The sequence below is a fragment of the Pongo pygmaeus genome, chromosome 13 (genome assembly GCF_028885625.2).
Source record: "Pongo pygmaeus isolate AG05252 chromosome 13, NHGRI_mPonPyg2-v2.0_pri, whole genome shotgun sequence".
NCBI classification, from domain to species: Eukaryota; Metazoa; Chordata; class Mammalia; order Primates; family Hominidae; genus Pongo; species Pongo pygmaeus.
In genome coordinates, this window is record NC_072386.2 from 125,486,532 (window position 1) to 125,510,958 (window position 24,427).

The 24,427-nt window shown below is 56.4% G+C and overlaps 1 protein-coding gene across 2 annotated transcripts in view; it reads left to right on the plus strand.

The window, feature by feature from the left end:
* Positions 1–24,427, plus strand: part of COL5A1 (collagen type V alpha 1 chain) — a 209,774-nt gene that overhangs the window by 131,550 nt on the left and 53,797 nt on the right. For both annotated transcript variants that reach the window (XM_054500702.2, XM_054500703.2), the window contains exons 26-32: positions 4,277–4,321; positions 6,310–6,363; positions 11,565–11,609; positions 14,137–14,190; positions 16,441–16,548; positions 17,448–17,501; positions 20,808–20,861. In XM_054500702.2, coding sequence (XP_054356677.2) covers positions 4,277–4,321; positions 6,310–6,363; positions 11,565–11,609; positions 14,137–14,190; positions 16,441–16,548; positions 17,448–17,501; positions 20,808–20,861 — 414 coding nt within the window. The remainder of the gene's footprint in view (positions 1–4,276; positions 4,322–6,309; positions 6,364–11,564; positions 11,610–14,136; positions 14,191–16,440; positions 16,549–17,447; positions 17,502–20,807; positions 20,862–24,427) is intronic.

The window sequence follows — 24,427 nt, forward strand, 5'->3', positions numbered from 1 at the left end:
CATTTATATTTCATTGCCCTTTCTAATGATCAAAACAGCACATCTCGTTATAGAAAATTAGGAAAATAAATAAAATTACAGTAAAATTATAGCCACCTTTGATCTCATCTCCTGATTCAGCCATTGACAGCAGGTGGACCTGTGTCCTTCCCGCCTTTTTTTTAGTTCCCGTGCTGTTGGCCCTGATGTCCATGGAGTATGGGCCGCAATCTGTGCGGAGAGCAGCTGGGCCCAGAGCCCTGCGGGGAGGAAGGGGGCCTGGGTGTGAAGCGGGCCACACCCCACTTTCCTTCTGCGGGGAGGAAGGGGACCTGGGTGTGAAGTGGGCTGTACCCCACTTTCCACTTTCCTTCTGCGGGGAGGAAGGGGGCCTGGGTGTGAAGTGGGCTGTACCCCACTTTCCTTCTGCGGGGAGGAGGGGGGCCTGGGTGTGAAGTGGGCTGTACCCCACTTTCCTTCTGCGGGGAGGAGAGGGGCCTGGGTGTGAAGTGGGCTGTACCCCACTTTCCTTCTGCGGGGAGGAGGGGGGCCTGGGTGTGAAGTGGGCTGTACCCCACTTTCCTTCTGCGGGGAGGAAGGGGACCTGGGTGTGAAGTGGGCTGTACCCCACTTTCCACTTTCCTTCTGCGGGGAGGAAGGGGGCCTGGGTGTGAAGTGGGCTGTACCCCACTTTCCACTTTCCTTCTGCGGGGAGGAAGGGGGCCTAGGTGTGAAGTGGGCTGTACCCCACTTTCCTTCTGCGGGGAGGAAGGGGGCGTGGGTGTGAAGTGGGCTGTACCCCACTTTCCTTCTGCGGGGAGGAGAGGGGCCTGGGTGTGAAGTGGGCTGTACCCCACTTTCCTTCTGCGGGGAGGAGGGGGGCCTGGGTGTGAAGTGGGCTGTACCCCACTTTCCTTCTGCGGGGAGGAGGGGGGCCTGGGTGTGAAGTGGGCTGTACCCCACTTTCCTTCTGCGGGGAGGAGGGGGGCCTGGGTGTGAAGTGGGCTGTACCCCACTTTCCTTCTGCGGGGAGGAGGGGGGCCTGGGTGTGAAGTGGGCTGTACCCCACTTTCCTTCTGCGGGGAGGAGGGGAGCCTGGGTGTGAAGTGGGCTGTACCCCACTTTCCTTCTGCGGGGAGGAGGGGGGCCTGGGTGTGAAGTGGGCTGTACCCCACTTTTCTTCTGCGGGGAGGAGGGGGAGCTGGGTATGAAGTGGGCTGTACCCCTCTTTCCTTCTGCGGGGAGGAGGGGGGCCTGGGTATGAAGTGGGCTGTACCCCTCTTTCCTTCTGCGGGGAGGAAGGGGGCCTGGGTGTGAAGTGGGCTGTACCCCTCTTTTCTTCTGCTGGGAGGAGGCGTCCTGGGTGTGAAGTGGACTGTACCCCTCTTTCCTTCTGCGGGGAGGAGGGGGGCCTGGGTGTGAAGGGGGCTGCACCCCACCTTCCTGACAAGATCATTCTCTCGGCCCTCAGCTGACCTAACTTGTTCTCCCTGGAATTCCCCTCCCCATGTTGAAACCTCCAAAGAATTGGGGTCCCTAAAGAGCCTACAGTTTCCTTTTATATTCTTTGGGGGAAGGAAGGGCCTCTAAGATGTCCCTTCCCCAGCCCGAATTTAAACCTTAAAATGTGAGCGTAGGCGGACCCCATTCACATGAAGGTGCTTCGAACAAAAGGAAGCCAAGGGTAGGCCCAAAGACAGCCCCAGCCATCTTGCACGAAAATCTGGAGGAAAGAAAAGATGTTTAAAAATTCTCCTTTACAAAGGCAGCACATTAAGGGTAAACCCTACAGAGAGTTTTCTTTTTTTCTTGTTTTGGTTTTGGTTTCAAAGAAAGGAAGATTGCCTTAAAATCCATCAAGAAGTATGAGGCACTTCAGAGCAGACTCAGTGCCTAGAAATATGTTGTTGAATAATTCCTGATAGCACACGCTGGGGAAATGGCTAAGTGAATTATGGCTCAGTGGAATATTACAGAGCCAGTAAGAATTGAATTTAGACAAATACTCTGTGACATGAGAAAAATGCTCACAATGTAATATTAAATTAAAAATAGATCTACCATGCCAATGGCGCATGCATATATGCAGAGACAACAGATGATTCTATCATACAATTAGCCACAGCCACTCCGAGCGGTGCGGTGATGAAGGATTTTAATTCCTCTTCCAGTTGCCTAATTGTCTACAATGAACATACATTACTTTTTAAATCAGAAAATATCAAATACAAATAATGTAAGCTTTGTTATTTTCCCATTACAGAAGCACTGCTCATTATAGACTATTGGGAAACACACACAAGTAGAAAGAAAGGGGAAAGCGGCCCTGCCCGGCTTTGCAGGAAAATCAGTCACGGTTATCTTGTTACGTTTCCTTTCTGCCTTTTCCTGTTCAAACATTTTTAGTAAGGGAGCTTTGTGCTTCCCCCCACTGCTTACTCTCATTCTCTATCTGTAACTGAAAATATACCTAAAGGAATTTGGCCTGGATGGGAATGGAGGCCGCTGGGATGCCAGCCGCTAACTCTGCTTGGCGCTCCCTGGGTGGGCGCAGTCCTGAGCCCTTTGCGAACGCTCTGTGCGTCTCCGCAGCGGTGCTGCGTGCAGGTGTGCTGTTATCTCCAGCCTGGAACTGAGGAAATGACCACGTGGAGAGGCCTGGGGGCTTCCTCGAGCAGCCGGGGCTGGGTCTGCCCGGTCCAGAGCTGGGCTCTTGGCCCCCCTGCAGATCCACCCACCAGGTCCTTCACAGAAAGGTGTCTGTGGCTGATAGAAACTATAATAAAGGGCCACAAAGAACCCCTCTTGGCCACTCTGGACCAGGACACCCTCTCATTGGCTCTGTTCGGGTCCAGCCCGGCCACTGAGAGGTGCTGGCGCCATGAGCCTTGTTCCCGGAAGGCGGCATGGTGGCCAAGCATGTCCCCTCCCAGCTGGAGCAGCGGGTGGGGTCCCGCAGGTGCCTGGACTTCCTCAAAGCCTCCCTCAAGGGGAACTTTGCGCCCTCCCACTCACTGTCTGCTAGGACAGGCTGTCTGCTAGGACAGGCTGTCTGCAAAGGCAACAAACCCAACTGGACAGCCAATAAAAACTTAAAAGTCACACACAAACCATGTAATTGAGGCGACAAGACTTGGGTCTTCTTAATGCTACTGTGTCTAGAAAGAGTCTCAGATCAACGTTAGGCCACTCAAGGTAGAAGAACATCTTGCCACCCTCTCGTGTTATACCAGAGGAAGCAGGAGGCCCAGAGAGGGCGAGTGACCTGCCCAAGCTCACACAGCAGGTTGAGTGTATCCAGGAGTAGAACCCGCCCTGCCAGCCTTCTCATCACCCTGCCCAGCCTCTTTCCTGGAATCCTCGTTGGTGGAACTGCATTTCCGCACAGTGAACATTGATGATCTTTCTGCTTTTATCCTGGACGTTTGGCTCACCGATCCTGAGCTCACAGGCATTAAACCAAGTGACCCGCCTGGGTTGGAAAGTCAGAGAAACCTGCATTCCTAGGAATGGAATTAGTACAAGCCCAGTCAGGCAGGAGACACAGGTCCTTCCTAGGGCCTCGGCTGGGCATCTGTCACATGAGGCATAGGTCCTCACCTTCGCTCAGCTCCCCTCCATCCCCGAGGCCAGGTGGAGACCCAAGGGTGTGGGTCTCAAATGAGGCAGCTGTTTGAAGACTCACAGATGTGCTGGGACCCCTCAGTCAAGTAACATGCCTTAGCCCCCGACCCTGCACCAACCTTGCTTTGCTTTTGGTTCCCCAACAATCAGAGATTCCGAGGTTTGCAGACAGCTCAGCAATTGCTAGTCCGGGAAGCAGGGTGCCGGGAACCTGGTCCCAGCTCATTATTGTGCAGATTCATCTTGTCAGGTGACCTGGGGAAGAGGCCCTTGTTGGCCCCGTCCCCACTCGTGGGTCGCTGGTCTGTGGACCCGCACTGGAGGGCGGGGCTGGCTCTGGCCAGGTCAGGAGCCACCGTGCAGGTCACCTGTGCACTTGGGGGTTGCTGCACACTCCCCCCAAGTCTCTGGCCGTGGCCGGGGTTGGGCCAGGGTCAGGCTTATTGTTCCCATTTGGCAGATGGAGCAGCCGAGGTTCAGGGCCTGGCCGCTCAGGGAGGCTGGGCTGTGCTTGGCTGCCTGGCCAGCTGCCTTCGACTTCTGGTGCTCTCAGTTTTCCTGGGGAGGGAGGGAAATGGGCTCCATGATCATGGATGCTACGCAGGGTGGGGAAGTGAGGGAGGCTGCTTTCTGGAGTGGCACTGACTAATCAATGCTTCTTCTTTTGTGACAGGGACACCCTGGCAAAGAAGGCCCTCCAGGAGAGAAAGGAGGTCAGGTGGGTGCTCACCACGCCCTCCTACCCTTCAGCATCCAGGCGAGGCGGGTCCAGGTGCTCTGGGCTCAGCCTCTGCTCAGGGATACCCAGCTTGGAAAGGAAGGAGCCGGGGACACTCAGCCCTTCCTTAGGTGTCTCTGCCAAGGGACCCAACCTGGGGGGAACACAGGCCTTTTCCCCAAGAAGCGGGGCACCCCTGTCTGGGTCAGTGCCCCTCACCCCACCCCCAGTTTCTGCCCATGACCAGATGGGGTGTGGGCAGCAGGGCAGCATCTCAGTGTTCAACCCTGGCTGTGACTCTGCACTAGCTGGGTGGCATTTGAGTTTTGGGGAGATGCCATTATGAATGGGGACAGACCTACCAGGTCATGCTGGCACCAGGGATGGAGTCTTTCTATGGATGCCTGTGTCCGGCACTGTGAGCAGCTCGTGGTTCTTCCTGCGGGGCCTGCTGGGCCTGTGAGGGTCCCATGCAGTGCGTCCACCAGCGCCTTCTCTCCACTGCGATTCATGACAAAGCTGCTGGGCTGCAAGTGCCTCTGTGGGAAGAGCCTCCAGACGGGAGGAGTAGCCAGCGGGGACTGCTGTTGCTGTCCTGGTGTGCGCCAATGTTCGTTCACCCCAAGACTGCTCTTCTTGTGTGTTGAAACCGCACACCGAGCTCATGGTCATCGGGAGCCCGGGGCTAAGGGCAGAGGCCCACCTGCTCCAGGGTTGCAGAAGCCCCAGTTGTCACAGGCTCTGGGATCGGGCCTGACTAACATTTATCTCTTGAAGCAGGGCCTGTGCAGGCAAGATGGGGTCTGGGGCTTGGTCCCAGCTCCCCTTGCCAAGGGTGTGGTAGGCCAGGACTGACCCTCCAGGGCAGCAGAGCTAGCGCCAGTCCTCACAGGGAGTTCCATTTCGTGCCAGGCCTGCTGGGCAGTGGCACTTCTCCAACGTGCTGCCTCTGAGACCCAGAGCGGTCTGAGATTCGCCACTTCTGCCCCGCTCCCTCTCCTGAAAGTCACAGCAGCCACTGGGGTGAACCCTCTCCTCGGCCCTTGGCTTCTGTTCACCGTGGGAGACCCAGTTCCCGCTGCCTCCAGTGGGGAGTTTACCAGCCCTCCTCCCTGGGCACAGCCTTTTATCATCAGAGGTGGAGGCAGCACCTGGGGCCACCAGAGCTCACACAGCACCCAGAACTGGTGCTGACGGGTGGTTGGCACTTGGAGCCCACAGCACAGGCCCACTGTTCTGAGAGATGGCTTTTCAACTGGAACGAGAGGCATTCACTTACTCCCTGGGACTTCCTGAGTTCCTCTATGTGCCAGGCATCCTGTTAGTGATGGGATACAGCAGGGAGCAAGGCAGACCAGGCCCAGGCCTCAGAGCTGCAGCCTTGCAGAGGAGGCCACAAAGCCCATCCTGTCTGGGAGCTCCAGCTGCTGCCGTGACACCATGTGGAAAGGGGGCTGGGAGGGAGATGGTGCCGGAGTCTTGGGCTGGGGGCAGGCGGGGCTGGATGCCCATCCCCATGAGCTCTAGATGAGCATCAGCGAGGCCCTTGGCTGCTGGAGGATGTCTCTTCCCTGTCTAGCAGCCTTGCCCCTTCTCCCAGCCAGAAGCTCTCCTGATTTATTCCAAGGCCCTTAGGCTGGCAATGCATTTCTTTAGGGACAACGCTCCTTGCAGAGCTCCAACGCTGGCCTTTCACTGTCTCACTGTTCCCCCAGCCTATCCCTTATTTCCCTGACTGCCGGGGTGGGGCCAGCATTTGCTTCACCTCTGTGTCCCGCTCAGCATGAGACATAGCCACACCTCCACTGTCAGTGCAGGCTGTGGACACCTGTGCGAGTCTCCCACGGGGGGCCTCTCTGGAGGCTCTGACCCGGGATGTTCGCCCTGCTCTCAGCAGGAGGGGTATGCCGAACTCTGGAGTTTCCTGATGTTCCCCAGGCACCTCCACACTGGCATGGGGCTAACGGTCTTTTTCTCTTTGGTTTTAGGGTCCACCTGGCCCCCAGGGTCCGATCGGCTACCCAGGTCCTCGAGGAGTCAAGGTGAGAGAGACTCACGCCACTCCAGGTCGTCCTGGAGGTCAGGGTTGGGACTGTGGGCCTTGGCGTGGCTGGTTTTAGGGAATTCTCTGTGGTTTAATGTCCCTGCTATTCAGTCTGGAGTAGCACAGTCTTCCCAGTCACTTGTGTGGATGCTAGGTCTCAGGACAGCGGGCCTGAGCAGGTGAGGGTGTGACCAGCCGGAGTCAGGAGGGCTGACATGGAGCGCGGGACAGTCTGCAGTCTGTGGTGACGAAGCCAGAGGCGCGTTGGCGGCCATCTGTCAGGACGGGAGACGTCCTTTTGCTTCTTGCCTCTTTTATTATTGCCATTTGTCAGGCTTCTGCCACTCTCCTCGCAGACAGCAGATCCCGGCTGAGGCCAAGACCCTGGCCTCTTTCCTGGGGAAGCTCGGAAACATTTCTTCCCAGCCATTTGCACATTCCGAGTGAGAAACAGAGTCCGTCTCCACTGATAGCATCTGGGCGGGCCAGCGCCATCGCAAGGCAGAGTTCATGGGAGCTGTCCATTTATTCACAATCAATCGTGTTTCTGCCATGATGGGCTCTGACAACCTCATTACGTGGGGCGCACAGCTCCAGAGCAATATCCCAGACACAGGTCCCCTCTGTCACAGCCCAGCTAACTGTGTTTGCTCTGAGCTGGGTGATGCAATCTTGAGTTGTGCTGCTCTCTGGACACGGCACGTTCTGTGTAGACAGACATACCCCTAGGTGCATGTGGACCAGCTCTCTTCTTCCTCTGAGAATGGGGACTTGCGGTATCTTAAAGGCTCATGATGATTCTTTCCTTCAAGATGCTTTTAACTGGATGTGAAGGAATATGTGTGTATATATAGCAACTAGTCAAGCTTGAGGGATTTGTAGAAACGACTCACCAGCTCCCCTGCCCCTCACCTCCCTGGTCCGAAGGGCTTTATGCTTTTCAAGCATTGTTGCACATCACAAGTGTGTGGCCGCCCTGGAGCATGGAGGCCGACTGGAAACTGTCACCTGCTCCGAATCAACCCTCCTGACTCTGGCTGGTCACCCCCTCACCTGCTCTGAGAGCCCAAGACATCAGTTTTCAGTGACATGCCCCAAATTACACTAAAATCGAGGCTGCTGTCAGAAATCAAACCAGGTTCCAAATCAAGTGCCCCACCCTTGTCCCCGGGAGGCCCCGACTTCCATTTCCCAGGAATGAGGACGTTCCAAGTTCACGAGGTACTGAAGAGAGACCTCCCAACGGTTGGGAGCCTTAGGCGAGTCAGGTTTTTCCCTAAAGCCAGCTTCTACCAGCAAAATGCCTAGCGAATTTTATAAGGGTGATAATTTAGCAGAAATGCTGATTATGTGAGTTCTATAGCATGTTTATTTTACAAATTCCTGTCGCATAGCAGAAGCCTCTGCCAACTCCCATACATGGCTAATTGCATAACGCTGCTTCTGTGAGCTAAAAAGGTGTTTGCTTTAAAATGTTTATGGAGAATGCTCTTATCTTGTCTATCTGATTAAAATTCATTCATGACATGAGCAATCCAGTTAGACTTGGAAGCAGAGGGTGGAAGGAAAACCGAGGTTTAAAATAATTTTCATCGGGGAAAAAGTTTCTTATACTCCTGTGCATTTGGAAATGTGAGTGGTGTCGGCGCCTCACGAGTTTGGCCCGGGTGGCAGTGATGGTGGCAGGGCGTGGGATTGCGTGGGCCAAGCTGCCGCCATTTGAGGTGAATAGTCCTTGGTGAGAGGGGGCCCGTTATTTTCCACCAAAGCCCTACCTTCTTCCCAGGAAAAGGTTCTTAGTCCACTGGGGCTGCTATAACAAAAAGACCCTAAAATGGGTGGCTTGTAAACAACAGGAAATTATTTCTCACAGTCCTGGAAGCTGGGAATTCCAAGATCACAGCACCAGCAGATTCAGTGTCTGTGGAGGGCTGCTGTCTAGTTCCCTGATGGTCCCCTCTCACTGTGTCCTCACATAGCAGAAGAGGGGGGACGAGCACCCTGGGGCCTCTGGTAAAGGCACTAATCCTAATCACAGGGGCTCCACCCTGTGACCCAGTCAGTCACCTCCCCACAGCCCCACCTCCTAGTTCCATTGCCTCGGGTATTGGGGTTCACCATATGAGTTTTTGGTGGACACAGACATTCAGGCCACAGCAGGCTCCCTTTGTGTTCCTTTGAGTTCACTGACCTTTGGCCCACCCCCAGGCTTCCCTCTGCCTTGCACTTCTGAAGGGGCAGCTGTTTAAGTTTGACTGTCAGCAGAGTCAAATCCACCCCTCGTTTAGCCCCCAGCTGCTAGGGGATTGCCAGGAGGCCCCAAATATGAGTTCACATCCAGGCCTTGGGCGAAAGCCTGTCCCTCTCTGGGCTGTGCACACATCTGACCCCAGCCGTGCTGCAGCTCCTGAGTGTTCCATCCCGGGGTGGCTGGCCGGCTGAGTCACGGATGCTCCAGTCCAGCCCTTCCCAGCCAGGGCCACTTCCTGCATGACTGGGAGTGCCCTCTAATGGGAGGTGCTGCTCACCCCGCCACGGACACAGCAGCCCCAGTGTCAACAGCCCCGTGGCCAAGAAACCCTGGGAAGTGCTGGTTCTGTCTAGTTGGTCCCATTCCTCCAATGGGGATCCTGAAACGGTAGAACTGTAGGACTGGGAGGGGTCTCAGGAGGCTGCAGCTGGTTCTGTCTAGTTGGTCCCATTCCTCCGATGGGGATCCTGAAACGGTAGAACTGTAGGACTGGGAGGGGTCTCAGGAGGCTGTGGTCCTACCTGCCTGCTCTCAGCAGGGCGTGGGCAGCTCAGGGGGAGCAGCAGTGTCCCCCAGCCTGCCCAGCAAGAGGGAGGAGAGCTGTTGCCAATGCCCCCTGGGTGCTGTGCCAGGGAGTTTAGTGCTCCTGGAAAATAATGCCAGCCACACAAACCCAGTCCCCCAGGACTCAAGGCAGGGAGGGGCAGCTGGACATCGCCTTGCATTTAGGATCAGATGCTGCTGAGCAGGCTCAACCCTGATTGTATTCTCAGCCACACCTGCGATTTTCCTGCGCGCTTCAGAGGAAATAAGCAGAATCTAAAATTGCTCTTCTATTTTGCAAGTATGGTGAGGACTCAAAACTGCCCTAAGAAAAGAAAGTAGCTCATCTCCTAAAAAGCCTTTCACGGTGGGGTTCTGGGGCTATTGTCTCTGAGGCAATGCCGCGCCGTGGTGAGACGGCAGGTGGTTTTCTGGGGCCCCCAGCTCCGTGTCAGCCAGCATGGCCCTACCTGTTCTCTTTTCAAAACTCTGGGGGCTTCCAGCCAGGATTGCTTTGGAAGAAGGCGTCTGCTAGGAAAAAAAAACACCACCAAGTGCTTAGAAACCACTCGCCTCTCAGCAGCTGGCCCAGCTGAGTCACTTCTCACCTTCCTGGGCTGCCCGGGCCCACAGGTGCTGCCAAGCGCGTGCTGTGCTCAGTGGGGGCAGCGGCCTGCAGCAGGCTGTTCTGAGCCTCTTCGCGGCTTGGCTGGCCGTTCCCACTCAGCCCTGGAATACGCACGCCGTGTTTGTCCGGTGCTTCCTCTCCATCTTGAGGTCCATGTCCCATCTCAGGCTGGGGCAGAGACTAGCGTGGGAGAGGCTTGTTTGGAGTTGGCCTCCCTGCTTGGGCCAGTGCTGTTTCTGAGCTGTACCCTGTCCCCCCAAGGCACTCCATGCTGGCCCACATTAGTGTGCCAAGTGCCAGGCCCGGCGAACCAGAGCTGCTCCGAGCCCACCTTGCCCTCCCGGCTGCCTCCGCCCTGTGCTGGGTGTGGAGGGAGGTGTCCCAGGCCTCTCCACTAGTGGTGGCGGCCAGGTGTGAAGCAGACATGACTTCAGCAATGGTGCATGCAGGCGTAGTGACAGAGCTCTTGCTTGTCCCCCGTGCTCCAAATCCTCCAGTGATTATGGTTCAGGGCAACCACGCCGCTGCCCTGTGTGCGTGGCTGGAAGTGCCTCACAGCTGGCATTGGAGTGGAAGGCGTTTCTGCAGTTACATCTGCAGCTCCTCGGCAGGGCCAGGGCACGCAGCCCAAGCCCAGCCACCTCTGCAGAAAGGAGCACCTCTGTGTCTCCATCTCTTCCCAGAGCCCCTCCCTCTCCAGGACCTGGGGAAAGGCCAGAACTGCCAAGTATGTGGGAAGTTCTGGCCACCAGAGGGCAGCCGGCAGCCCCTGCGTCCTCCAGTGCTCTGTGGCCCTGGCTTCAGTCTCAGCCTGGAATCCCGGTGCCGGGGGCAGTGTGGCTTCTCTCTCTCTCTCTCACGTCCCATGGGCAGGTGGCCTGAGGTAGCCCAAGGTAGTCTCTCTAGCTAAAAGTCACCCTGCTGGGAGGGCTGAAGTCAAAGACATTAATAGCAAGGGTGTGGCTGTGTAATTCCACCCCACAGATTTACCTCCACTGTCCCAGGCGCTTGGCACAGTGAGAGTGTCAGAGAAATAGTCCTGGGCCCCGTCCCAGAAACTCCTGTTCAGCAGGGAGGTGGGATGGTGTGTCCTGAACTCATGACAACTGCAATAAATGTTATCATCATTCATTAGTAATATCACAGTATCATCTCTTTATAACACAGAGTTGAAATACATGGCACTGGGCTTCTGTTTATTGAAACCTGCTATGTGCTGGGTGCTAGGTGCTGTTCTGAGAGCTTAGCAGGCATTTCCCTCCCAACAGTGGTAATGAGGTAAGGGTTGTCGTCCTCTCCACTTCCCAAATGAGGAAACTGAGGCACGCAGGAGTCTGGGGCATTGTCAGAGGCCATGGAGGGGGAGCTGGGACCTAATCAAGTCTGCCTTAGACTTCACTTCCTGCTTCCTCTCCAAACCTCTGAAAGGTGGGGGTGTTTCTAGAAGATGATGCTATAATGGGAAGCAGGAGGGGTGTGTTGGCTGTGGGATGTGGGCCCTTGGGAAGGGCAGATCCAGAGCTTGGGCTGGAAGGCCAGGGATGGGCTTGGGTCTTTGCATAAAGAATAGGAGTCAGTGGAGTCAGCCCAGGAATTGTGGACACGCTGGGCCTCCCGAGGCCACAGGGGGACACGTGGGAGGAAGTGTGTTGAGGGCAGGGCGCTGGCCTCATCTGTCAGCTTCAGCGAGCTCAGCCTGTCTTGACACGCCTGCAACAGCTCTAGAGAGGCTGAGACTTGTAACCATTCACTCCTTTTTCTTTTCCCACCCGCACAGGGGGCCGATGGGATCCGTGGTCTGAAGGGCACAAAGGGTGAGAAGGTAAGTCTGTCCTTGCAGCCGTGGGGCCCCCTGCTTAGTCCGGAGCCGAATTCCAGCCAGCGGGGCCCTCCCACAATGCTTCTTCCATGAAACCAGCTGAGGTGGATGTCGCCTCTGAGTACTGAGGGGAATGGATGCCACTCTGTGGAAAGTGTCTCTGTTTGCAGACGGAAGAACAGTAAGTTGAGGAGGATAGGCCCTCAAGTCCCCTGGGGCACATCTCCTGAGTGGGTCCAGGGTTTGTGCCTCTGCACAAGGAGAAGGCTTTGGCCCCAGAGACAACACACAGCCCCCCACATGCCTGCAGGGGCCAGTGGACACCTGTCACCCTCCCCACTCCCAGGTGGGCCGCCTTGCATGGCCGCTGGCACGAGGGTCCATTTAGTTGTTAGATGTTCATCCCTGGGCAGCCCAAGCTGCAGAAACTCACAGTGTGCAGCACAGCCAGGCAGGCAGGGAGAGAGGCAGTGCCATTGGCCATGGTCCGTGGGGGCAGGTCAGGCCTAAGCAGATCATTGTGGTGAAGACAAAGCTAAACTACACCCCCATGCCTGCCTGCCAGAGTCAGAAGGTTGGGTGCAGCCTGCAGCGGTGACAGCCTGAGCCACATGGAGCTGCGTGGCCGGTCACCTTTCTCTTCTTACTCTGGTGGAAGGAAGCTCAGAGCCAAATCCAAGACCCAGTTATGACACAGATTTAGGCCTCAGGGGTGGCCTCACCGTGCCGCCCTCCCCACCGCGGCCTCACGCTCTGTTGTGGGTTCGCCCTGCCATGCCGTGTAGCCAGGCAATACTTGCTTTCCATAAGGCACGTTGGGCCCCTTTGCGGGGCTGACCCTGGGCTCTCCCCTGGCCACGGTGGCCTGCAGGGCTGGGGTGCGGGTGCTGGCGTCTGCTGCTGGGATGGTGCCGAGACGCCTTACTTGCCACCTGTTGAAGATGTCGCTTGGATCCTTTCTTGTGAAATCTGCCGGCCTTAAAGCCATTCCCGAGGGGACGCGTTGAGTGGACACAACTGAATCAGAAATGATGCGGCAGCAGGAACGCCCTTGTTCCATGGTGTTTGCTGAGCGTGCTTGTCACTGGTTTCTGTTCTTAGTGTCTGCCCTTGTGGGAGGGCCAGCCAAGAGGCCTGAGCCTGTGCCATCTCGGCTCCTTCCCGAGGGCACCCGCTCAGCGGAACCCTAAGTCCACGTCCGGGAAAGCTGAGCAGTTTGGCCTCTCCAAGAGCACTGCTTTCTACATGGAGCCCGTCGGGGCTTCAGAACACGAGGGCCTTACGAACACAGGGTCCCCATCCCAGAATTCCATCCCGTTGGTCCCCGGGAGGCTCCCTCACCTGAGGACCTTTCATCCTTTCCAACGTGGCTTCAAAGAGTCCAGCTTTGCCACTTGATCTGGTCACATTTGTCCCTAGCCAGAGACAGGGCTACCTGAGATGATACTGATTGGGCTGTGCAGGGGACGCCTTCTTGCCAGGAGAGCTCCCGCACTGTTCCCGAGGGCCACGCAGGCAGCCCAAGATGGTCTGGGGAAGGAGGGGGGCAGTGTCAAGGGGCCGTCTTTGTGGACTTCTGCATTATTTGTGGCCGCTGCTAAGCTTCTAGCACTATGTGAACACTGAACAAGGGCCTTGAGGTCCTCGGGGCCCTGGGAGCCCTGGGAGCTGACGCTGGCTGGAGAGGGCTGGATTCTCACTGCACAGAAAGCTGCCTCCCTTGCGTGTGCCCCCAGCCGGGCCTTGAATGTTTACGACCGGCTGAGTCCCCAGATCCTATCCTTTCACTCTTTTTGGATCACGATGTAGCCCCTGAATAATGAGAGAAAAAGCCCAGCCAAGGGCCCTGTCTCTGGGAGCCACCCGTGCCCTCTGCAGAAGGATCTGAGGGCTTTTGCCCTGTGGTTTCCGGCATGGGGAACGTCTAGACCGGGGACAAGAACGGACAGCAGGGGGCGCTGACCTGCGGCAGCCTCACTTGGGTCCCAGGTTCACCAGTAACCCCCGGGTGTGCGGGCCGCCGACTTCCCCCAGCCGCCCCCAGCAACACCCCTACCCTCCAGAAAGCACTGCCTGTTACTGCAGTGCCGGCAAGAGCAGGCGTTAGGGATTCTTTGCAGGGGCATTTTCATCCAGCTCCCCGTCCTCAATTGTCACCCCCTTTACCCGTCACTTCAGTGCTTCAGTGCTGATGGGACGCCACAAAGTGCACTGAGAAATGATGCTGGGAGCTCAGGGGCCTGGGCTTGCTGAGGCCTCACCATGCAGAACATTCAGATTCAAACTGGGCCTGCCCAAGAAGCAGAGACGCAGCTCTCTCCAGCTTCAGAACGTTACAGCTGGGAACGCAGCGCTCACGGGAATGCCATTCTCGAGGGATGGGCCCCAAGCCCACTCTGTGCAGGGCATGTGCTGCCCCCCAAAGGGTGGGGGACCTGGTGCTGAGTGTGGTTGTTTGGAGCGGGGAAGGGACCGCCAGGGAGGCGGGTCCTCTTGCCTAGACTAAGGCACTCTCTTGTCCCATATTCAGGGTGAAGATGGCTTTCCTGGGTTTAAAGGAGACATGGGCATCAAGGGTGATCGGGTGAGCATCTCAGGTTTGGGATTTGGGCTGGGGAAAGGCTGGGTGGGCTTGGCCGTGTGGGAGGGGGTGGGGATGTTTGCCGCCACAGGGGCAGCTTCTCAGAATGGAGGTAACTGTCTGTAGAGATTCCTGGTGGGAAGGGGACAGTGGCCTGGAGCCCAGGGCCCGACTCTCTCCAGCTCCTCTTCACCTCCTCCTCCTCAGTTTGCCCCTTGGGGACTGGGAATAACCTGTGGTCGCCAGCTCCTCCACCCAGTGTCCCACACGGGGTCAATGGGGCTGGGTTCACTTCTGGCTGCACCTGTGGACTGCAGTTATTCACCTGACTCAAGAGTGATAAGCCGTGCCTGGGAAGAGAAAGGAGAGCAGCTATGGAAATGACCCAGCCTACCGAAGGAGCGCAGCTGCTGCCCAGGCCACAGGGCCGGCGCCCACAGGGCAGCACGCGACGTGGGTCTAGGATCTCTGTGAGCCTGGGGAGCGTCCTGGTCCCCAGACAGTTCTTCAGGGACCCTGGGACTCCCACACAGTCCTGTGGTCTGTGATTTTGGCTCAGGAGAAGCCGCAGCAACCTGGCTTGTTTTTAAATGAATAATTTAGCTCAGCTCCAGAGAAAGCTGGTGGGTGCTGGGAGGGACTGGGGCTTGCCGGCAACCACAGAAAGCGACGGGCTGCGCATTCCCGTAATTAAAGAAAAGGTGACGCAAAGGGCACGAAGGAAGGGTAGGGAGCTCTTAGAGAAGCCAGGGCGGCCAAAAAACTCTTGGAGGTTTCCCCAGTAACCTCTCAGTGAGCAGAAGCCCGGCAGAAGGAACCGAGATGCCTCGGCCTCCGGTGGGCACAGCCGTGGTGACAGCTGTGCACGCACCGGGACGGACATCTGTCGGCTGCAGCAGGGCTGTCACCCAGCTGCCGCAGTCGTCCCCCTGCAGTGCCGGCTCGCAGGTGGCTTTCCAGAACAGGAAAGCCCCACACACTTGGCACTTCGTCCCAACCTGGCAGGCAAAAGGCAGAGGCAATCTGCACCTCTGTGGGAAGGAAGGGGGAGGAAGGGGGGGATCTGTTTCGCAATGTTGTCCCAGTTAAGTTGCTGCTAAAGGCACCCATTCTAGAACTTGTTTCCTAGTGGAAGGCTCCTGAATCCCCACATCCCAGCGACCTCTCGGTTTGATGGTGAAAGTCCTTTTCTCCTCCTTTCTGATGCCTCTGTTCACACATGTGGCGTCCACATGACGAGGGTGCAGCTTCAGAAGAGATGACACACGTTCCTGTGCCAGGGCTCCGAGAGTGGAGCTCTTGTTGCCATGGGACAGGGGTGGGACCCATCCTGAGCCCAGGGAACAGGACCCCATATCCGGACCTCTTCAGAGAGCACAGCCTGGCGCTTTGCACCTTCTCAGTGCTCTGTAAATGTGTGCAGGATTATTTTGTTGAATGAGAGGAACGCCGCTTAGGGACAGAGAGTTCCTGACCTGATGACAGATTACAGCCTCAGAATTAGAGAGTTATTAATTTTTCTCTGTCTGAGCAATACACATTTCTGTTGTGGGCTTGCACCACTGCTTTACAGCTGCTCTTAGAGACAAATGATCAGAGGAGGATCCGTCCATTGCTGGACAAAGGGTGCCAGGAAGGGCATTTAGAGACGCTGCCGTGGCGCTACCATTGCCTGGGCAGCCTCCAGAGCCCTCTCCCCTGTCTGAGCCCCGAGCTCCCAATCTGTAACTTGAGGAAGTTGGACGAGGCGGAATTTAAGCCCGTCTGTTCCTGGGATGCCTCCTGGGGCTCTCCCGTGTGCTCGTTATGCCCAGGTAACTGCCCCATCCGGGGCTGGGGTCCACTTCCATACCTCCTGGGGTTTCAGAAGCAGCAGCAGCTCCCAGTCCTGCTCTATTTGGAGAAACAGCAATTCAGAGCTACTATTGTTAACCAAAGTTATTTTAGCCAAGAGGCACTCAATTTAGAGAAGGTAATTGGGAAGTAGGAGCGTGCAGCCTTGAGAAAATAAATAGCAGGCAACCTCGGTGCAGAGACCAGCTTCCGCAGAGCCCAGGAATTCGCGGCACAATGCGCTCGTTTTGTCAGTGGCTCCAGGAGCAGCTCCGCGGTCTGACTGAGGCCGAGCTGGTGGAGCAGCTCTGACCACAGGCTGCCTGTGACCCGTTCCCTTGCTCCTTGCTCTCAGAATGGTGGTGGAGAATAGTGTGTGTTTGTGTGTGGGGGTCTTCTCACCTCTTTTCTGGCTTGCAGGGGGAGATCGGCCCACCCGGTCCCAGGGGAGAAGATGGCCCTGAAGGCCCAAAGGGTCGCGGAGGTCCCAATGGTGATCCCGGTCCTCTGGGGCCCCCTGGGGAGAAGGTTTGTGATGTGGGACGTTCAGCCACTTTCTTGGGAGGGATCTGACAGGCCGTTCCCCATGGCCTCAGGCTCCCGTTGGCTGTGGCTGCCCTAGGCATGGGGTCGGGGTGATTCCTGGGCAGGCTCCTGTCTCCACCCTGGGCTCTCGCTGCTGCTCCTGTGAAGCTGTTGGTTGAATGATGACCCCTTCCTTGTCCCGGGTTCGCCCCTTCCCAGCCCTCCACCATCGCCTTGGAGGGCTCCTTCCTCCCGGTGGCTACAAAGCCTGCGTTCTGAGCCCCAACATTCCAGGACCCCTGTCCTTGTCACATTCCCGCCTCCACAGCTGGGTAATAACGGTGTCCCCACTATGGCCTGAAGGTGTGGCAGCCCGCCAGGAAGGAAGGCCGGGGTCCTCGGAGCAGGCTCTGGGCACGAAGCCATCCATAGGCCTGCAGTTTCCAGCTGCGGGAGGCTCCCGGGCCAGCCACACACCCTGGCTCCACCCTGTTTCCACCCTGGGCTCAGGCAGGAATGGTGCATGCAGTGGTCCAGACTTCCCGCCCCATCCTGCTACGTGGACCCATACAAAAGGGCTCAGAGGTGCCTCGGGATGAACACGCTGAGCTGGGGCATTTGCCTCTAATCGCTTTGCTCCACAGTGGCACGACCTCTCTTCCAGGGGCCTTCGCTTCTCCCTCAGTGCAGGGACCATCGGGTACCCGCTGGATTTCATGGGTGCTGGCAGTCACCCTCCACCCAGGGCAGGCAGGGCTTCTGCATGATGACGTGTGCCCCGGCCTCTGGAAACCACACGCTCCTCCAGGCCCCTGCCAGAATGCATGTCCTTTCTCCCTGCTCCAGGGAAACGGATGGAGCAATACCGTGCTGGCCATTAATGCAACTCTTTCTTCCCCCAGGGAAAACTCGGAGTCCCAGGGTTACCAGGGTATCCAGGAAGACAAGGACCAAAGGTAACTTCTGGCCGTGTTAGGTGTCCCGAGACAGGCGGAGGGATGTTCCACCAGGTCTCCCCACCCTGCATCCGGCCGTGTTACGTGTCCCGGCGCAGGCGGAGGGATGTTTCGGCGCAGGCAGAGGGACGTTCCGCCGATAACTTCCGGCCGTGTTACGTGTCCCGGCGCGGGCGGAGGGATGTTCCGCCTGTAACTTCCGGCTGTGTTAGGTTTCCCGGCGCAGGCAGAGGGATGTTTCGGCGCAGGCAGAGGGACGTTCCACCGATAACTTCCAGCCGTGTTACGTGTCCCGGCGCGGGCGGAGGGATGTTCCGCCTGTAACTTCCGGCTGTGTTAGGTTTCCCGGCGCAGGCGGAGGGATGTTTCGGCGCAGGCAGAGGGACGTTCCACCGATAACTTCCAGCCGTGTTACGTGTCCCGGCGCGGGCGGAGGGATGTTCCGCCTGTAACTTCCGGCTGTGTTAGGTTTCCCGGCGCAGGCGGAGGGTTGTACCGCCAGGCCTCCTCACCTTGCATCCGGCCATGTTAGGTGTCCCAGGACAGGTGGAGGGATGCTCCACTGGCCGTCTCCACCCTGCACAGGTTCATCCACTCCCCGTCCTTGGGGGCGTGTGTGACACTGTGGCTCTCAGCCTCCACCGTGTTCACTGCCTTCTGCATTAATTTGCCGAGTTGAAAGGAGGCTCTTGGGCGATGAGTCTTCTGCCCCAGGCGGCACAGGCACCTGGGGTCCTTCTGGGGTCCTCCTGGAGTCCCCTGCAGTCTTCTGCACCTGTTGCTTGGCTGGTGGCCCTTGTCCCCCGGGTTGTCCATACCCAGAATCCGTGGGATGGTCGCCTTTCAGCTCCACCTCACTGGCGATTTGAAGGCTATTTGCTCATAATGGAGTATAAAAGAAAAAGGAAACCTTTCTTATGTGAAATCATGTTCAGGTTTAAGTGAAACGGCTCCTTGAGGCTTTGGAAATCATTGAAAACGTTATTTTTTTTTTTCAAATCTCACATTTTATTATTCATGGTTCTTCCTTAAAGAATAACCAGCTGCCTGCACTGGAGACATAATTAACAGCCGAAGCGGGGTCCCGTCTTTCTCAGATCTGCCTCTGCCCGAGGCACCTCCTTTTAGCCTCAGCACCTTTTCGGTCTCACTAGAGCAGTCTTGCTAACAGAAGGACGGGCGTGGTGGGCTAGGGCTGCCCTCCAGTTATTGCCATTCTCATTAAGGAAATGCTCCTATCTGTCCTTCCTGTGGAATGCGAAGCCCCCTGCTGTGTGTGTGTAGATGCACACTCCATATGCAGGAGAGGTAGCTTGCTGTGAAACAGGAATTTCATTTAGGATCTAACAGTGGCTCGTTGAACGTGGGTGTGATGTAGCTGCTGACCGCAGCATCGTCACTGAATGTGGTCAAAGGGGCTGATGGGCACTTTTCCTCTCTTTTAATATACATCCCTCTGGGGATGGAGAGAAGAGAAGTTTGGGAGAGATGGGTGGTCTAAATCAAGTCCAGGCAACTTTTTGGAAAGGAATGGTACGTGTGTCCTGGGCAGAGACTAGAAGTAGCCATTAGCGCAGTGACCCGGTTTCTGAACTGAGCTCTGTGTCACCTGCACTGAGGTTTCCTGGGTCCTGCCCCCTGCCTAGATTGGCAGGTGGGCGTATGAGTGGCTTGGCTGAACTCAGTCCCGTGTGAGAAATACAAGGTTTGGACATGTGTGAGCTCTTCATGGATACAAGTGTGCGTTCAGGACAGGATTTTAAGCCAAATAGAGACCTCCCAAAGACAGTGGCCAGCGCCAACGCTGTGGGCAGCTGAGCGACCTCACTGCGGTGCTGCTTCCTGTGTGGGTGTTTGGATATTCACCAGGTCAGAGTCCCTAAATCCATCTCTGGTCTGTGTGCACCTTGCAGACTTCTAGAATTAAAGAGCTGGTAGGTGCTACAGTCAGTGCATAAATTTGCATTCATTCCCAACTCTGCAAGCTGCTGTGCTTTATTTAAAGGGATTGTGGGACGCCAACACAACGTGCACGAGGCACAGAAAATACAATGTCACAGTGCAATGTTCATGTCTCACCTCAGTTCAGCTCAGCAGTGTGTGTCCCTTTCTCCCAAACACCAGCCACCCTCCTATGGACACGGGCGCGTGGGGGACGGTGGCAGGGGAGGGAGCATGATGAAACTCCATTTGGCTTTCTAGAGCTGAAGCCTGTGAAATGCTTAGGAAATATTGATTGAGTAGAGAGGATGGATAGAGGGATAGGTGGGTGGGTGAGTGGAGGGGTGTGGATAGGTAGGCAGATGGATGAATGGGTAGGTGTGTGGGTGTGGTGTGTAGGTAGATGGATAGACAGATAGGTGGGTTGGTGGGAAGAGAGGTGGATGAATGGATGGGTGGGCAGGTGGGTAGATACGTAGATGGATGGATGAGTGGGCAGGTAAGTAGACAGGTGGATGAGTGGAGGGGTGGGTTTATAGGTAGGCAAATCGATGAATGGGTAGGTAGGTAGGTAGACACATGGATAGACACATAGGTGGGCTGCTGGGCAAAGAGGTGGATGAATGGATGGGTGGGCAGGTAAGTAGACAGGTGGATGAATGGAGGGGTAGGTGGATAGGTAGACAGGCAAATGGATGAATGGTTAGGTGGGTAGGTAGGCAGGTAGATGTATACATAGGTAGGCCAGTGGGTGGATAGGTGGGTGAATGGATGGGTGGGCAGGTGGGTAGACAGTTGGGTGAATGGAGGGGTGGGTGGATAGGTAGGCAGATGGATGAATGGGTAGGTGGGTGGGTAGGTAGACAGATAGATGGAAAGACAGATAGATGGATAGACAGGTGGGCCAATGGGTAAACAGGTGGATGAATGGGTAGGTGCGCAGATGGGTAAACAGGTGGATGGATGGGTGGGCAGATGAGTAGACAGGTGGATGGTGGATGGGTGGATAGACAGGTGGATGAATGGAGGCATGGGAGGATAGGTAGACAGGCACATGGATGAGTGGGTGGGTGGGTAGACAGGCAGATAGATGCATGGGTGGGTGGGTGGGTAGACATGTAGATGGATGAATGGGTAGGTGGGTAGACAGGCAGATGAGTGGGTGGGTGGGTAGACAGGTAGATGGATGAGTAGGTGGATAGGTGAGAAGGTAGGTAGACAGGTAGGTGGGTGGTTGGGTGGGTGGCCAGGTGGAGTCTGGGGCAGAGGCTGTGCACTGGCATGCAGGTGGTCCCCCAGGCGGCCCATGCAGCATGACTCATTCCTGGCCCAGCTCTTATGCCTCCTCCTTAAACTCTCTTTCAGGGCTCTATTGGATTCCCTGGATTTCCTGGCGCCAACGGAGAGAAGGGCGGCAGGGTAAGGACAGCCTGGCCCCTGGGCAGGCAGCTTGTTCGGCTGCCTCGGTGCATAGCAAGTTGGTTCTCCAGCCGATGGCCTGTTTATTTCTCACTCTTTTGCTTCTGAAACTGCTCTCCTGAATGGCTGGCCTTAAGTTCTTGAACTTTAGCACCAAGTGCTGGTGACACTCTCCAGATGTTGGGCTGGGCAGGTATGTGATAGGAAGGGGCAGAGGCAGGAGGGAAGTGTGTTGAGAAAATGGAGCTTTCTAATTAGCACCACAATCCAGAAGGCTCTTTCAGGTCATTCTGAAAATCAGATTCTTCTCTTCTACCCAAGTGGACTTTTCCTCCAAGCTAATTTTAAAAGGAAGGGGAAAAGGAGATTGTTTTTTCCTTTCAAAAATGTCCTGCTACTTACCGTCGTCCAATTTTAAAGTCATTTAAATTAACATTAACTTGAACAGGGTTAGCAAGCTGCCATTGTCATAAACACCCACCAGGTTGCAGTGTGGTTCGAGTCCCCTTTGTCCTCACCCTCAACGAAGGAACAGGGGGCCGGGCTGAGGGAGCTGTGTTCTCCCCGCACTTTCTGGAGCCCCCGCTGGCCCAGGCCTCCCTGCAGGAGCTGTCCTGGATGCTTGTTAGTGAAATCACAGTGCCTGAGCATTGCCACTTGGGAAAACAGGAGAGAGATGGTCCTCAGGCCTTGGACTCTGAGCTGGCCTTGTCCACGGGGCGTATGGCGGGGACGGAGAAAGGCCAGTCTGTGGTGTACACGCAGGACAGCATCTGCAGAGCAGGCCTGGGGGACATGCTCCCCGAAAGATGGCAGAGCTCACACCTGCCTTGCAGCCCCAGCCATGATCCTGCAGCCCCGCCCAGCCCATCCTCCTATGCCCCATCCTGCTGTCCCAGGGCCGACAGAGCTACAGGGTTGCAGCTCCCTCTTGGACCTGTCCCTCCTGGCCAAAACCTTATGAGCAAACAAATGTGTTCTGCCAGATTCACAAAATAGGAAAAGGAAGTCTGTTCTGAGTGTAAGTTGGCAGCACAGACCCAAGAAGACTATTATCTCCATCTCCACCCCCCTCTGTCTCTGTCCTTTTACCCATCCATCCATCCACCCACCCATCCATCCATCCATCCACCCATCCACCAACCCATCCACCCACCCACCAACCCATCCACCCACCCACCAACCCATCCACCCATCCATCCATCCATCCATCCACCCACCCACCCACCCACCCACCCAGCCACCCAGCCATCCAGCCACCCACCCACCCAGCCATCCAGCCACCCACCCATCCATCCACCCACCCATCCATCCACCCACCCACCCACCCATCCACCCACCCACCCAGCCAGCCAGCCACCCACCCACCCACCCATCCATCCATCCATCTATCCATCCACCCACCCACCCATCCATCCATCCATCCACCCATCCATCCATCCATCCATCCATCCATCCATCCATCCATCCATCCATCCATGCATCCATCCATCTTCTATTATCTGTCTGTCTCTGTCAGTATCTATCCAACCCATCCACCTCTCCATCTGTCTCTATCCAGCTGTCATTCTTCCTCTGGAGAAGCCCTGGGTAGTGCCTTTGGGAATACACTGTCTTCTGAAATACTCTTAGGTACCACTGTGAGAAACATGGGGAATGTGAGGTACCCCGGTGGGCTGCTCCTGTGCTGGGGGACCTTTCACACTGCACTGCCGTGAGAGTGTCTGGGAGAGGATATGGCCTTCTGCAGCTGGTCATGGGATGTGACCGCAAGCCCTTTCCATGGAGGACCGTGTGGGACCAGGGACCTCGTGGAGCACCTGGAGCCCTTGCTCACTCCCATGCTCTTGACTGGAGCTCTGCCCCTCATGCGTCTCAGCCTCCCCATCCCCAAGCCGAGGAGCTTAGATGGATGCTCCAGATGTCCAGGGCATCAGCACTGTGGGTCACCAGACACAACACAAACCTGACTCAAGCCCAGACCTGCCAGGCACCACGCGCCCCAGTCACACATAGGAGCCACTCACAGCCTTTCTGCAGCCTCTGGGTGTCTGGCCCTGCCCAGGGAGATTTTGTTCACTGCTGCACCTGGCTGGTGGCACAACCCACAACACAGACCTCAGGCCAAAAGGTCGAGGCTGTGTGCTTCCCCTTGAGCCGTGGTGGTGGTGGTTCATGCGTGTGAGATGGAACCCTGGCCTCCTTCACCTTTGCCATCACAGCCCTTCAGAGCCTCCCGTTCAGGACACTGAGCACAGCCTTTGCCCACATGAGCCTTCGGTGGCATCGTCACTGCAGAGTGAAGCCTACAGCACTGCCTGGCTTTCTGGACAGGGTTGATGCTTTGTGCCAAGTTCGGGGAAAGACGGAGAGTGTGGGTGCCCTCTGATCTAGTAGGTTGGGCTTCCTGAATGTCCACAGGAACCTGGGGGCTGGGCTGTCCTTGCAAAGGGACCCTTCCTCTTTTGTTGACTGCAGAAGCCTCACTCAGGTTACCCAGAAGCCTCTGGGCACTGGCTTGCCTTCTGTGCCTCGGTGAACAGATGCTGCCTCCCAGGTTTCGCCCTTGGCCACACTTCATTTTGCCTTGGGCTTTCAACTTGGTAGTCTTGGGAGCAGTCCATTCACTTAAACAGCACATGAATCGCAAGTCCTTTCTAAGTGCTGGGTGCTCTGCTAGGCTCTGAGGATTCTGGTGGTCAAACCAGACATCCCTCTGGCATCGAGAGAGGAACACCACCTAGTGAGCAGCACTCAGGAGTGGTGGCTGTGACGATGAAGGACAAGGGTGAGTCAGAGAAAGGTCATAGGCACCAGAGTCTGACCCAGAAAGTCCAGGGAGGCCTCCTGGAGCAGTGACATTTTTGCTGAGCCCTGCAGGAGGGACAGAAGTAGATAGGTGAGGTATGGAAAGCAGGCAGAGCTGTGGGGTCAGGAGGTGAGGAGCCAGGGGCAGCACAGGGCCGAGCCCGGCAAGGGAGACGTGGGAGTGGGCTGTGGGCTGCAGAGCCTGCCGGGGCAGCCAGCTGCTTTGGGGGAAGCTCTTTATCCCAAGGCACTGGGACCCACTGAAGGTTTCAGCCAGGTGGAATGGCACTGAAGGTTGTTTGAAACAGCTCTGGTACCAGTGTGGGGCAGGAATGGGAAGGGGACCATTCCAAGCATTGAAGGGAAAGCCAGTGGGATGTCTGTGCTCATCCAGAGAGATCTTTTATTTATTTATTTATTTATTTATTTGTTTATTTAGAGACAGAGTCTCGCTCTGTCACCCAGGCTGGAATGCAGTGGTGCGATCTCAGCTCACTGCAACCTCCACCTCCCAAGCTCAAGCGATTCTCCTGCCTCAGCCTCCTAAGTAGCTGAGATTACAGGTCGCCTGGCTAATTTTTGTATTTTTAGTAGAGACAAGGTTTCATCATGTTGACCGGGCCAGTTTCGAACTCCTGACCTCAAGTGATCTGCCTGCCTCAGCCTCCCAAAGTGCTGGGATTACAGGCTTGAACCACCGTGCCCGGCGCAGAGAGGTCTTTTAGAAGATCTTGGATATTCTGGCCAGATGGATGCTT